The sequence below is a fragment of the Crotalus tigris genome, unplaced genomic scaffold (genome assembly GCF_016545835.1).
Source record: "Crotalus tigris isolate CLP2741 ecotype Arizona unplaced genomic scaffold, ASM1654583v1 scf7180000024342.5246164, whole genome shotgun sequence".
Classification (NCBI taxonomy): domain Eukaryota; kingdom Metazoa; phylum Chordata; class Lepidosauria; order Squamata; family Viperidae; genus Crotalus; species Crotalus tigris.
In genome coordinates, this window is record NW_024100512.1 from 4,719,526 (window position 1) to 4,733,754 (window position 14,229).

The 14,229-nt window shown below is 39.7% G+C and overlaps 1 protein-coding gene across 2 annotated transcripts in view; it reads left to right on the forward strand.

Moving 5' to 3' along the window:
• The first annotated feature begins 645 nt into the window (after window positions 1-645).
• The window catches only part of ARIH2 (ariadne RBR E3 ubiquitin protein ligase 2), a 41,289-nt gene continuing 27,705 nt past the window's right edge, over window positions 646-14,229 (forward strand). Inside the window, exons 1-2 of one of the 2 annotated variants that reach the window (XM_039326597.1) lie at window positions 646-794; window positions 7,220-7,566. In XM_039326597.1, coding sequence (XP_039182531.1) covers window positions 7,321-7,566 — 246 coding nt within the window. In that variant the 5' untranslated portion in view covers window positions 646-794; window positions 7,220-7,320. Of the gene's footprint in view, window positions 931-7,219; window positions 7,567-14,229 lie in introns of both variants that reach the window. The other variant, XM_039326598.1, reaches the window with a different exon arrangement.

Here is a 14,229-nt window from a genome sequence, read left to right on the forward strand (position 1 = left end):
GTTTAGCTAGTTTGTGGTTCAATGCATCATGCAATTAAGTGTAGTTAAAACCACTTTTATTTGGTTACTTGATGTTCCCAAGAATTGTCACTCTGAAAGGGCATCTGTATGCCATCTTTGGATAAGATGGCTAGGACTTTGGGAAGTGTACCCATAGTCCAATACTTACGGAGAAGGAGGATCAGGAAAACCCAAGATTTTTGTTCACTCAACATGATCACTAGCTAAGTTAGTGATCCTTGGTTATGTCCTCTAGGTTAGTATGTTTTGCAAAACTAGCCCATTTGATGAAAAGTTCAGTGTTGTGCAAACTATTCAATAGCCAGCTTCAGCTTGCACGAACATGGAAAAAACTCTACCAAACCGAAGTTCATGCGAACACGTGACTTTAGTCCCATTATTGAGACTTTACCATTCCTGTGATTTTGGGAGGACTCGACGCTTGCAAACAGCTTAGGAAAACACACTTAAGGGCCGGACTCTTGTTAATACCCCCTTCCCGTTTAATTTTATTAATTCGTGGCACCACACATTTCTTTTATAAGGCCGATCGCTTTGGAGCTGATGAAAAACAGCGTTCATCACGTACACCGCTACACTCCAAGTGGTTCAGCCCAACAGCCCTCTTCACTCCGGCCGGCGTTGCCTCGTAACTCCCCCGCCCGACGCTCTGGGGCTTCTTGCGTTTCTCCTCCTGCCATTTCTAGCGGCGGAAGCGACGCTCCGCGAGGGACTGGAGCTTCCGGTGCTCAAGCCATAGTGGGCCGGCTAGAGATGGAGAAGCTTGGGGGAAGGTGATTTTTTTTTCCCTCTCCTTTTCCCTCGCTCCGGGTTACACCCGCTTTGGTCGGCGGTGCAGCGGCCGAGGCTCTCGCTCTAAGGCGCATCCGAAGGGGTGGCCAATCCCGCCCGGCCTTCTCCCCACTGTGGGTGAGCGCGCAGAGAAGGGGAGCCGGGCCTTGTTTACATGGAGGGAGGGGGATGGAGGAGGCTCTCCCTTTCCTGGGGCTGCGGCTCCTTTTCGTGGAATTGCAGACGGGCTAGTGGGCTAATTGCGGGACAGAAGCGGCCCTAGTTCCTCCTGCCTTGACTCCCGGACCTGGAGGCCGAAGGAGGAGTTGGGAAAGCCGGGTAACAATTGGGGGGGGGGCTGGGATAAATCGCTGATTTTCAACGTATCCAAATTAAACAGACTTTTGCAGGGAGCTTTCTGGGACTTTTTCGAAGAAGATTATTGGGGTGGGGGGAGTGATGGTGGGAAAAACCAGTTGTAGCTGGGTTTGTTTGTTTTTTTAAAAAAAAAAAATCATGCAGTAACTACCCAGAAAAGATTCACATCGCTTCTATTGTTGTCCGAGTGACATTTAATAATAATAAGAGTAAAATTCTAAATAAGAGTAAAAAGTGTCCTGTAATTCTTAGCTGCTTTGTCTACTACCGCGAAGTTGAGCTACTGTGATATCAGTGTAACCGGCTTTAAAATGAAGTACAAATGCAACTTCTGCTTAAAGTGTAGACTAGGCAATAAATGTAATGGTGAAGAGTTAACTTACTTTTAAAATGTGCAACAATGGTATTCTTAACTCTTATCCACCATTTTTCTGCACCAGCACAATTTGCAACATGGTGTGGGACAATTTTCTTCTTCCAGATGAACTTTGACTTGACAAAAAAGTTCAGAATGCTCCAAATTTTGTGCCAGGATTGCCTTTGTGAGCTTTCTTGTTGCAACTAACTGCCATTCAGTTAAGTGTCATTACTGTTATAATTTCTTTAAAGAAATGTGCTGGTTGCAAACTTACTGAGTGGGTAAAAAGATGGGTGACTACAGTGAGAACTGCTACAATAAAAAATTATTAATTTAATTTTAATGCAGCAGGCTATTTTGTTGAAATGGTTCATCTGACTATTTTTAAATTAGTCTTGGCTTTATACTTTAAAAACTAGTTATTTCAAAATATAGTATTTCTGGACAACATTTTTTGATTAATACTACATTATGTACTATAGTATACAAGTTCTTTGATAACACAACTATAGTTTTTAAATGAAGTTGATTCAAAATGGTGCTAGCTGAAGAGGCAAAGAGATTTAATTATTAACAGCATTTCCTGTTGCTGTTCAGCCAAAAAAGGCTCCTAGGGCATCCTACAGGAATTTATTGTGTAAATATTTGTGCACACAAAATTACACTTTTCTTTTTGCTATATTGAGACATTATAAATTGGGTTTCTTGCTCTGCAAGAAATTTTAAAATAAAAGCAAATGCTGATTAAATGCATTGTGGTGTACCAGAAAGTACATCTGTCCTTCCAAGGAAAGTTCAGTGTTACTGTAACACACAAAAGCAAGAATCTTAGATGCTTGAAATGAACAAATTTAATATTTTATAAGTTTTCATGGTATTTCCTGGGTTCATCAACAGCTTAAATATATCTGGGGGAAGGAATGATGAAGAGCACAAAATAAAGCATTCTGCCTTATATTTTAGATTTAAAATATAGTCTGAATGTAAAGTTAAAAGAAAATCTGAAAGGCACTAATAGACATTCCAAAAACTGCAAGGACAGTAGTGAAGGTCATTAAGAAATCTTCCAACTATGTATTTAAAGGATATTTTGAATACCAATGGGTGTTATATAACTTAGTAGTTAATAATGGGGAATATTAAATGCCTCAAATGCATTTTTGTGGTTGTGGTAAATCTTTTTGAGTTTACAAATTGTCCAGAAACTGTAGATTTTAATTTAATTTTGCATTGGAATAATATTTTAAGGGGGGGGGGAAGGCTAGCTGACAGCACTGAAATGTTTTTCATGGAAACAACTGGGAATTGTTGGTGAATATATAGATACAATTAAATCCCAATGAGTAGAATTATACTTTTTATCAGCCCTATATGGCATGTTCCAATATTGGAAGTTTCTTTAAACTTCTTTGGAATTCAAAGTTTGATCAAACAGGTGCAGTGGAAACAGGAAAATAAACACGATAAACTATTGCTTTCTTGTTTGAGATTTGAAAAGTAAGATTCTTTGAGAATACTTCATAGTAACATACAATGAAATTCTCAATTTATGGCATTTTGGTTGTGTAGATGTAGAAATAGCCATAGAGCAGATGGGGTTTTTTAATGCAATAAATCTTCTAGGGTGCCCATTCAGTGAATTTAGATATATCATCATTGCAATACATTTTAGATATTACTGAAACAAATGACATCTAGAAAGGTCCCTGGGTTTATATGAGATAGCCATAACTATTAAAAAAGTAAGGACTTCTCTTTGTTATCCATGCATAAGGAATCCTTTTTCAAAAGAGCCCCTACCATTATCAAATTACGAGACAAACATGAGTTATTTTGAAAATTCTTCAAACAAGTGAAACAGTCCTATGACATGGATATCACTAGATGGAGTACACATACTTTGTGTTGACAACATTATTGGTAGAAAAAAGTAGAAGAGTACAATTGTAATAGCAAAAATATGGTCAGAAGTTGACTGTCATACCAAAATTTGTGCAAATTCCACATCAAATTATAGTGGAAAAAGAAAGCCAGCCAGTTGTCACAATATAATCTTGAGTGTATCACCACAATTTTCAAAGAGAACATCAGGAATAACTTTGAAGTCCTGAAACTCATTGATAGGGAACCATGGAATGAAGTCAAAAAAAGTTATTAACATTGACTATAAAAAAGGACTGCCAAAACCCGAGAAACAACAGAAAATGTCAGAACAAATAGTGAGAATTTTGCAAAGTCAAAGCCAAGGAAGACTTAGGATTTCAGCAAAAGAATTTTAAAAATTTCAGAGAGATGAATATATGTATATTCAGACAGAATATCTGTAATATAATTGAATATGGAAATAGACATGGGAAAAACAAGGAAGGACTTTCAAAAGATCTGATGGGGATTCCATTTTCAAATTGGTATGTTAAAGGATGCCGGTGGGCGGGTAGTAACTGTCAACAACTGCAATCAATGAAGAAAAGAAAACGTTGGACTTGGGTTTTGTTTTTTATTCTTTTTACTATTTTTTGTCTTTCTCAGTATGCATCAGCAATATCACTTGTTTCTCACTCTTTCCCCTAAAACCTGCCTGAACTTTATTTTCAGCCTGTACACTGATTACACTGATTCAAGCTACAAACTTAAAAAACACCCACACACAGACTCGCACATATCATGTATTAGTGTGTATGCCCTGGTTGTGTCCACCTGTAGGATGGTTGTTGTAGGCTAGATATTATTACTATCCAAGTGGTAGGAGGAAATTAAACTTTAAAGATGTTAATATACTGTTGAATTATATCCCCAGATATGAAGGGCTTTGGATATTCTTGGGTTGTGGTCAAAGCAATTATTTATTTTATTTTATTTTATTTTATTTATGAGACTTATATACCGCTTTAAGTGCAAGCAGTCTCTAAGCGGTGTACACCAGTAAGCAATGTATATATATATTTGCATTGCTCCCAACAATCTGGGTTGTACCACACCTGTAAATGTTCAAAGGTCATGCATCAAATGACTAAAGGAATATTTTGAACAAAATGGCACCAATTCAGTGTAATTTATAATTGTCTGGGCCCTGATTTTTCATACATCTTTTGTATTCTTGAGAGGAGCATATTGGACTCTAAAAATTGCTTTAATGAAATTTATCAGCTCTCGGCCTTTGAACTAGCTCTCCCCTGGCAGATATGCAAAATTGAAGAATTGGATTTCCAATGGTCTAGATTTAATCTGTTCAAAAACTGAATTGCAGTGATTTATATAGTCATGCCGTTACTATTTTAACCATTATTGAAAACTGCAGAAATTTTATTATCCTATTATATTGTTTCAAGACTATTTTAGATTTATATGTTGTATTTAAGTATAATTTTAGGCATTCAGGTTTTGTTGAATAGTATGGAATGAAGTTAGTGCCTTTTTCAACATTTTTATTTAACTTAGTAAAATACAGTTTAGAGGATACCTGTGTGCACACTAGATGTTATGTTGAGAACTCTGGCCCCATCATACATAATCAAGGGTAATTAGTAACATTAAAATTTAGTAATTAAGCCCCTGCTTGTAGTTTCAGGTGAACACACATTGTCATGAGAAAAAGTAATATTCATAGTTAACGTAATATTCTTCCTGTGTAAAATATCACCTAGTTTAAAATTAATCTTTTGTTTTGGAAGTTATAGGTGAATTTTATCCTGTTCTCCCTTCCCTTCTATTTGGGATTATTACTTAGACTTCATTGCCAGGCCTAGACAGAAATGTAAGAGAAACCCAGTTTAAGTTACTGCAGCTTCTGTGTGAAGACAAGAGATAATCTATATGAGTGAAAATGTAGACTAAGACAGGTTTTAAGCCCTTGAATGCTTTCAGTGAGGATGGCCTAAAGTATTTTGTGTGACAGTCTTGAATTACTTAATGAAGGAGTATAATATTGATATGCTGAGGTTTTCTTACTGTATATTTCTTATCACACATATATAAAAATGTAATATCAACATTTCTGAGGCATCAACTTGTCTTTGGTTGTATAGAATATAATAATTTCCCCTCAGAATAGCCATAGTTATGGATGAGCCTGTTTCTTTGTTATGGTTAAATTAATTTGGGATGTCATGAGGGTTCTCAGCTGTTCTAACTATTTTTTTTATTTTATGTTTTAATTTTGGCTGGTTTCTTCCTGTTTTTTTCCTAATAGCCACCAAGCATCATACATATGTTTAATATACATTTAGATGTATTAAATAAATTAAAAAAATAAGTGTGCTATATTCTAATCCTTTTATAAAACTGAATTGGGTAAAAAGGCAAACCACATGGTAAATAGATAACACATAGGTTTTAGTTTTCTATTCAGTGCATAGTTTTTTCTCCCCTCCCCCCCCCAGTAATCTATAATTGTGACTAGGTGCAACATCTTTAGATTAATTTATGAATAAGCATTTATGAGGGATATCTTGAAAAATATTGATACTACCAATGAGGACAATGGTATATCTAGAATTAATTAACCATACAGATTGCCTGTCTTGGTTGGTAGACCATGCTACTTAGAATGACAGTTCTGTCTATAAAAGGTTAGTTCTTGGCAAAACATACTTTCATTTGGACATGGTGTCTACTTTTAGGGAGAGAGCTTTGCAGCCTCATGATGCTTCTGGATTATTATTTGGTAATCTTGTGGCAGAAATATCTTAAGAGCCTCTTGTTCAAAATTGCTAACGTACCCACTTCTGTTTATATCACCTCTATTTTACATTACTGAGGGTGAAGTACTCTGGGCTTGCCTTTAAGTAATTTTGAAAGTTCAGTTGTCTGGCATATCATGGTCAAACTCTTTCAGGAGACATAGCAAAGATGCATATCGCACAGATCCTTGCATAAAGAAATATTTGAAACTCTTTTTGAAGCGACAACCTTAATCCTTTAGGTTTTACATGGTTAGAAGGAATGCTTTCTTTAATATTTTCTACCTTTTAGCTTATCCAAGTAGACTGCATGGGCATTGCTAATATCAGATTCTGCTATGTGACATCCAAGGCTTATGGCTTCCCAGTAGAGGCATTCTTCCTTCTGACCAGCCATAACTTGTTTTTAAAAAAATTATGGAAACTGCTTAGAAAGCTTTTTCTTGTTACACATGAAACTGGAGCCAGCTTGTATAGGTGATCATATTATGAACATACCAGTATACTCTGTTGATAGTTTCAGTTAAGGAATTTTATGATATATGTATGCTTTTTGGCATGATGATTTTTTTTGGTTTTGCCGGGAAGCAAGATACTTACCTAATAATTAGAAAGCAGCTTAAATTATTCAGAGAATGAGGAACTGAGTCACAGCATCACACTACAGTACGGATTTTTATAGCAGCACTGCAAGTACTGTTCCCCCAACATTTTCAGTAATTTCCTATGTAATGGGCTTAATGAGGAAGGACAAAAAAATCAGATTAATCGTAGTTAAAAGGATATTAGTAAACAAACAGGAGTTTGGTTAAGGATCCTTGTTTGGATGCAGAAATAATATAACTGCAGCTAGTTTTTTTAATAAAAGAATGATGATGTATGTCAGATGTAAATTACCGATTCTTTTAAATTGAATTCCCCATAGGAATTGAATTGCTGTTAAATTCTTTGCTTATTAATCAAACTTGCAAACATTTTCCCCACTCCCTTCTTCCTCGTATGTTCAATTTAGGTGGCAAAAAAGTCAGATGAAGTCCAAAGAACGATAGTACTGTATTGTAAAACCAGAAACTGTCATAGCTCACTTGCCTGGTGGCTTGGCAGAGCATTAAGATGTCTGTGGACATGAACAGCCAGGGTTCTGACAGCAACGAGGAGGACTATGATCCAAACTGTGATGAGGAAGAAGATGAAGATCCCGGGGACATTGAGGGTTACTACGAAGGGGTTGCAAATGACGTGGAGCAGCAAGGAGCAGATTCCTTTGATCCGGAGGAATATCAGTTTACCTGTTTGACTTACAAGGAGTCGGAGAGTACCCTGAATGAACACATGGTCCGCTTGGCTTCTGCATTAAAGGTAAGGAGTTCTGCAATATTTGACGAAAGTGCCCTTTTAATTGTTGCCCTTTATTGTTCCAAATAAAAATGCATGGGCTGTATCCAGTTCTCTTGTTGACTAGGAAGCTTTGAGAAAGGAGCGCGTGATTCACCTGTCCCTTATAACTGCTCTACAAGATTTGAGACCCAATCTGGTGACATTATCTTCCCTTGTTTAATATATATAAAACCCTTCATATTTAATTGATTTGGATTTCTAAAATAACAAAAGAGGAAGCTGCTTCAAGGAATAAAGGGAAGTATTCCTTTGTTTTCTGTCTTGCTTCTTAGGAAATGATTTTGAATCGGGCTGTCGTGTTTATCATGCTCTGGGTAAAAGTGACTGACTGAAGCCAAATAAGATTGTGATTCATTAACAGGGATGTTAGGGAAATTGGCACGGGCAGGTAGTTTTTAGGTTTGAACCAGCAGTTAAATAGATTTTATTATTTATGCTGAGTCCAGAATTTAAATGTAGAATAAAAAAGACATACCAATGGAAGAGTTCTTGGTGCTCTCTGAGCTTGGTTGTTTTTTTTTTTTTACAGATGTTTCATTACCCAACTAGGTAACATCATCAGTGCTAGAAGGGAATGCGGTTAAAAAATAAATATTCCATTCCAACTTGTATAAATAGGAATTAATCCTTTTGATTTGTGTTTTGCATTACCAAGGAGGCCTTTATGTAACTAGCAACTATTGTAAGTCTTAGTTACTATGCTTACTAGCACTTATCTCCACCTTGATCTCTAGAAATTATAGAAAATTACACAAAAAGAAACCCAAAACGCTATGCAAATTGTATCAAGGTAAAATATTTTACCATGGGAAAATAAAATGCATAAACATTAGGAGTTCCAATCTGTCAATAAGATATTTTATTATCTGTTTTAAGAAGTAATAATAATGGTATGTTTTAAACAAAGCAAACTGACTACACAACCTGATAATTACTATCATAAATGGTTTGCTTACAGGTAGTCATAGCTGCCTCCTGCTGATGATTAATTGTCCTCTAAGAAAAAAGATAATTTTTGGCAAACTAAACTAAAAATAGCAATAGTCTGTAAGTATTTGTGAGAACGTGATTAATCAATAAACAATATCTTGTTGCAGCAAGCACTCAAAATAATTATTTTGCTGCCTCTGGTTGGCACTTTTGCTAATGAATCTGGCACTATAAAGCTGTGGTGGCACAGTGGTTAGAATGCAGCACTGCAGGCTAACTCACTGCTCACTCCAGGAGTTCGATTCTGAGCAGCTCAAGGTTGATTCAGCCTTCCATCCTTCCGAGGTCGGTAAAATGAGGACCCAGATTGTTGGCATTATGCTGACTCTGTAAACCGCTTAGAGCAGACATGTCAAACACAAGACCCAAGGGCTGGATGCAGCCCATGAAGTGGTTTCATGTGGCCCGTGAAACCATCCTGGAAACAGTGAGGGAACAGCCCCTGCTGCCTTGGCCCTGGCCCAGGCCAGCTGGGAGCCAATGTACAATTTTGTGGTGGCCATCTATGCTGAAACGCATTCAGTCTTAGCTCCACAAGGCCATCTGGAAACAGCGAGGAACCAGCCCCTGCCGCGTTGGCCCTGCCCCCTGAGTGCATGCTGAGGAGGTGTCACCCTTTGTGAGGAATGAAGAAATGTACCATCGCCTGGAAATGGCCAGCACATGGCCCTCACATATCTGACTTGATGGGCTGTGGGGGAAGGGATGCTATGAGCAGCATGAGAGTCAACATTACCTGTGCAATGCCGCCCAGCCCCCAGCCTACCTGGTTTCAGCAGGCAGTGGGGTGCTTTCCTCACAGCACCAAGAGGCTGAACCGGGCGGCGCAAATCCAAAAAGAAGTGCAATACTGCCCAGCCCCCAGCCTGCCTGGTTTCGATAGGCAGCGGGGCGCTCTACTCACACCGCCAAGAGCTGGGCCGGGTGGCGCAAATCTGATAAGAAGTGCAATGCTGCCTAGCCCCCAGCCTACCCAGTTTCAGCAGGCAGCAAGGTGCAAAGCTGGCGAGCTTCACACAGTCCAGCTCAACCTCTCGGCGCTGTAAGGAAAACGCCCCGTTGCCTGCCGAAACCGGGCAGGCTGGGGGCTGGGCAGCATTGCGCTTCTTTTCAGATTCACACCGCCTGGCTCAGCCTCTTGGCGCTGTGAGGAGAGCACCCCACTGCCTGTCGAGACCAGGTAGGCTGGGGGCTGGGCGTCGTGCTTCTTTTTGGATTCACGCTGCCTGGCTCAGCCTCTCGGCGCTGTGAGGAGAGCTCCTTGCTGCCTGCCAAAACCGGGCAGGCTGGGGGCTGGGTGGCACTACACAGGTAATGTTGACTCTCACACTGCTCACGGCATCCCTTCCCCCAGAGCCCACCAAGTCAGATATGTGAAGTAGGTGAGGGCCATGTGCTAGCCACTTCCAGGCGATGGTGCATTTCTTCATTCCTCACAAAGAGTGACACCTCCCCAGCTGGGTTTCTTGCCTGTTTTTCTCCCTTCCCTCATCTCAAATATTTTCCCACTACTCTGTACTTAGGAAGGAAGGAAGGAAGGAAGGAAGGAAGGAAGGAAGGAAGGAAGGAAGGAAGGAAGGAAGGAAGGAAGGAAAGGAGAGGGAGGGTCTGAGGGAAGTGCTGCCTTAATCCTGCCCTGCTGCCCTTTCACCATCCCCTTGCCTCCTCCTCCTGGCCTATCCTGGGGGTCTCCCATCCTATTGCTAAGGAAGCTTTGGATACAAAGCCAGGTCTCCTCCCATGGATAGGGAATGGGCCTCCCTCTGACTTTGCCCTCGTACCCATCATGAGCAACCAGGCTAAAGAGAGCAAGTACAGCAGCAGCAGCAGCAGCCTTGAGGAGGAGGTAAATGCAGCTGGGTGCCCCTTTGGGGAAGTGGGGCTGGGCTTGGTGCCGCGGGTGCTCGAGGGCCAGGCTGAGCATTTGATTTCTGCTGCCCAGGGCTCCGGGTAGCTTGCACCACCTCCAGCCCCCTCCCCCCCACATGGCCTGAGAGGAACAGTGAGGTTCCTCCAGTGGACCATGCCTTGGCACTTGCCCTGGTCCCACCCCCATCTGCCAGAGACCCTCAGATCTGTCCCCCTCCTGCCCAGGCCTCCACCAGCACCCTTGATGCGAATGATGTAGAGCTGGCTATGCCCACCCAGTAGGCCACACCCATTCCATCTACACTCATCCAGTAGGCCTCACCCACCCTGGCCATACCCACCCGCCATCCCCCGAGGGCAACCGCAATGCTGATGCGGCCCTCAATGAAATTGAGTTTGACACCCCTGGCTTAGAGAGCTGTAAAGCACTATGAAACAGTATATAAGTCTAAATGCTATTGCTATTATCTTAACACATTGTAATAACTTGCCATGAAGTATTCAAATACCAATAGCTGAATTTCTTATCACTAAGTTTTGTATTGTAGAAAATAGTTTTGTTACATCTCCAGTTATTTTATCTGAACTTAAAATATCATTAAATTAAATGGACTAAATGCAATTATGCTTCACCAAATGCTGGAAAATTAATCAAGAAATAGTTAAGATGTGTGGGACTTGCTTTCCAGTAAGGGTAAGTTCTTGAATGTTCTCTGATGTTGGCTTAAGTGCTATGGTAATTTTCCTCTCAAGATTCATGTTGCTACTCTTAGTTTATTTCCCTATCAGCAGTTGTGTCTCTGTTTACCGGTTCTCCCTGCTGTTTGGGACAGTTGATATTCTCTACAAGACAGTTTCAAAGTTGTTCTTGTCTATCATTGAGTTATTAATATGCTCACCTCAGCAGGAACGAGGATGATAAATGTCTTTGTGAAAACTAGAAGAAATTCAGTCTGAAGAAGTTTATGCAATTAGAGAATTGTTTTAGCATGCTGTTTGTTTTTTCTATTACCTGGAAAAGATGTTTGCAAAGTCAGGACTACAAAGAAAAGGCTAATTTAACAACATCTGCTAAATTGTACTTGAGATATTCTCTTATAAGCAGCCTACTGAGAATCCTGGAATTCACTAATTCGGAGTTGAAGTTCCCCACAGACCAGATAGTCTTGTTTCAAGGAAACATCTAGTTGTCTTGTCTGAGCTAAGACAGCTATTCCACTGACTTTCAAAGCATTCTTTATATTTTTAAGTCTCAAGCTTGCTATGTGATATGCAGTATCACCTTTTGTAAAATAAATTTGGATAGCATTGGAGTCTAGGCTGGTTTTTTTGACAAGTGTTGGTATAATTCCACCAGAAGGGCCTAAGTTCTTGTATTGGTCAGCCACGTACAGTACAGATTTAAAATGTGATGCAATTTCTTCACTGGAATGAGGAAATCAGCCATACACAAAATATTATTTTCTTTGTTGTTGCTCTGATTCATGGGTCCCTTCAAGGTCCCTGCTTTTAGGCTTTGCTGAAAAGTCATTTTGCAGCTGTTGAGGTTGGTAGTGCATAAAGAGGAGAATTATCTGAATAACATGTCAATATTTCTGCAAGGAGATTGTGGAATATTTTGAACAAAATTGAAGCCTCAGTATCAATTTTTTTAAAAATCCAAATCATGTTTATTTTTGAAAAGAATTTATGTCTTTTAGGAAAAAAATTGTACACTCTTGAAATGGTGGGGAATCCCCCCCATTCCAATCCCCCATCAAGCTCCAATTTTCATAAGAGAAACTTGTTAATCTTACCATAGATTCTTAGAAAAGTAGGAAAATTTTAAATAGATGTCATGTAAATCACCCAGAATCTTGGAATGGGCAATGTACAAATTAAAATTATATGGATATCAAATTCCATTTGAGATTGGTAATTGGAAGAATGCAGTTATCTTTACCCAATTTCAGATTTTAAAAACCCAACAGGAACTGGGGCTCTGTTCTGGGCCCAGTGCTCTTCAACATCTTCATCAACGATTTGGACGAGGGGATAGATGGGGAACTCATCAAATTTGCAGACGACACCAAGCTGGCAGGAATAGCCAACACTCCAGAAGACAGGCTTAGGATACAGGAGGATCTGGACAAATTTGAACACTGGGCACTATCTAACAAAATGAAATTCAATGGTGAAAAAAGTAAGGTTCTACATTTAGGCAAGAAAAACCAAATGTACAGGTATAGGGGGTACCTTGCTCAATAGTAGTAACTGTGAGAGGGATCTCGGAGTCCTAGTGGACAATCATTTAAATATGAGCCAGAAATGTGCTGCAGCTGCCAAAAAAGCCAACACAGTGCTAGGCTGCATTAACAGAGGGATAGAATCAAGATCATGTGAAGTATTAATACCACTTTACAATGCCTTGGTAAGGGCACACTTGGAATACTGCATCCAGTTTTGGTCACCATGATGTAAAAAAGATGTTGAGACTCTAGAAAGAGTACAGAGAAGAGCAACAAAGATGATTAGGGGACTGGAGGCTAAAACATGTAAGGAACGGTTGCTGGAATTGGATATGTCTAGTTTAGTGAAGAGAAGGACAAGGGGGGACATGATAGCAGTATTCCAATATCTCAGGGGCTGCCAAAAGAAGAGGGAGTCATGCTATTCTCCAAAGCACCTGAAGGCAGGACAAGAAGCAACGGATGGAAACTAATCAAAGAAAGAAGCAACCTAGAACTAAGGAGAAACTTCCTGACAGTTAGAACAAATAACCAGTGGAACAACCTGTCTCCAGAAGCAGTGAATGCTCCAACACTGGAAGTTTTTAAGAAAAGACTGGACAGCCATTTGTCTGAAATGGTATAGGGTTCCCAGCCTGAGCAGGGGGCTGGACTTGATGACCTCCAAGGTCCCCTCCAATAATAATAATAATAATAATAATAACAGCAACAGACAGTAAGTGCCGCCTATGCAAAGAAGCTGAAGAAACAGTGGACCACTTGGTAAGCTGTTGCAAGAAGATTGCACAAACTGATTACAAGCAGCGGCATGACAAAGTAGCAACAATGGTGCATTGGAAGATCTGCAAAAATATCATTTGCCTGTAAGCAAAAACTGGTGGGATCATAAAATAGAGAAAGTCATAGAAAATGATAAAATTAAACTGCTCTGGGACTTCAGAATTCAAACAGACAAGCACCTGCAACATAACACTCCAGACTTAACAATTGTCGATAAGAAAGACAAAAAAGTCTGGATAGTGGATGTGGCAGTGCCTGGAGACAGCAGAATAGACGAGAAAGAACTGGAGAGATAACAAAATACAAAGACCTACAAATAGAAATAGAAAGACTGTGGCAAAAGCAAGCAAGGGTAGTACCAATAGTCATAGGCTCCTTGGGTGCAATCCCAAAACAACTGGAGCACCACTTGAACACCATTGGCATTGACAAATTCGCTATTAGTCAATTGCAAAAGGCAGCCTTACTAGGAACTGCTTCCATCCTGCGATGATATCTGTAATACCATCAAACATCACATCTGCCTATCCCAGGTCCTGGGTAAGGACTCGATAGGTAGACAAAATGCCAAATCCAGTCTGAACATCTGGCTGACTGTGCGATGATCGATAATAATATCATCATTATTATTATTATTATAGAATTTGAATAACTACTAAAGGATTAATTAGTTAAATGTGCTAAAAAAGGATTTGGCAAATTTCTGATTAAAAGGACAAGAGTTGAAAATGAGTATTCTTTCTTGAGTATCCTTTAG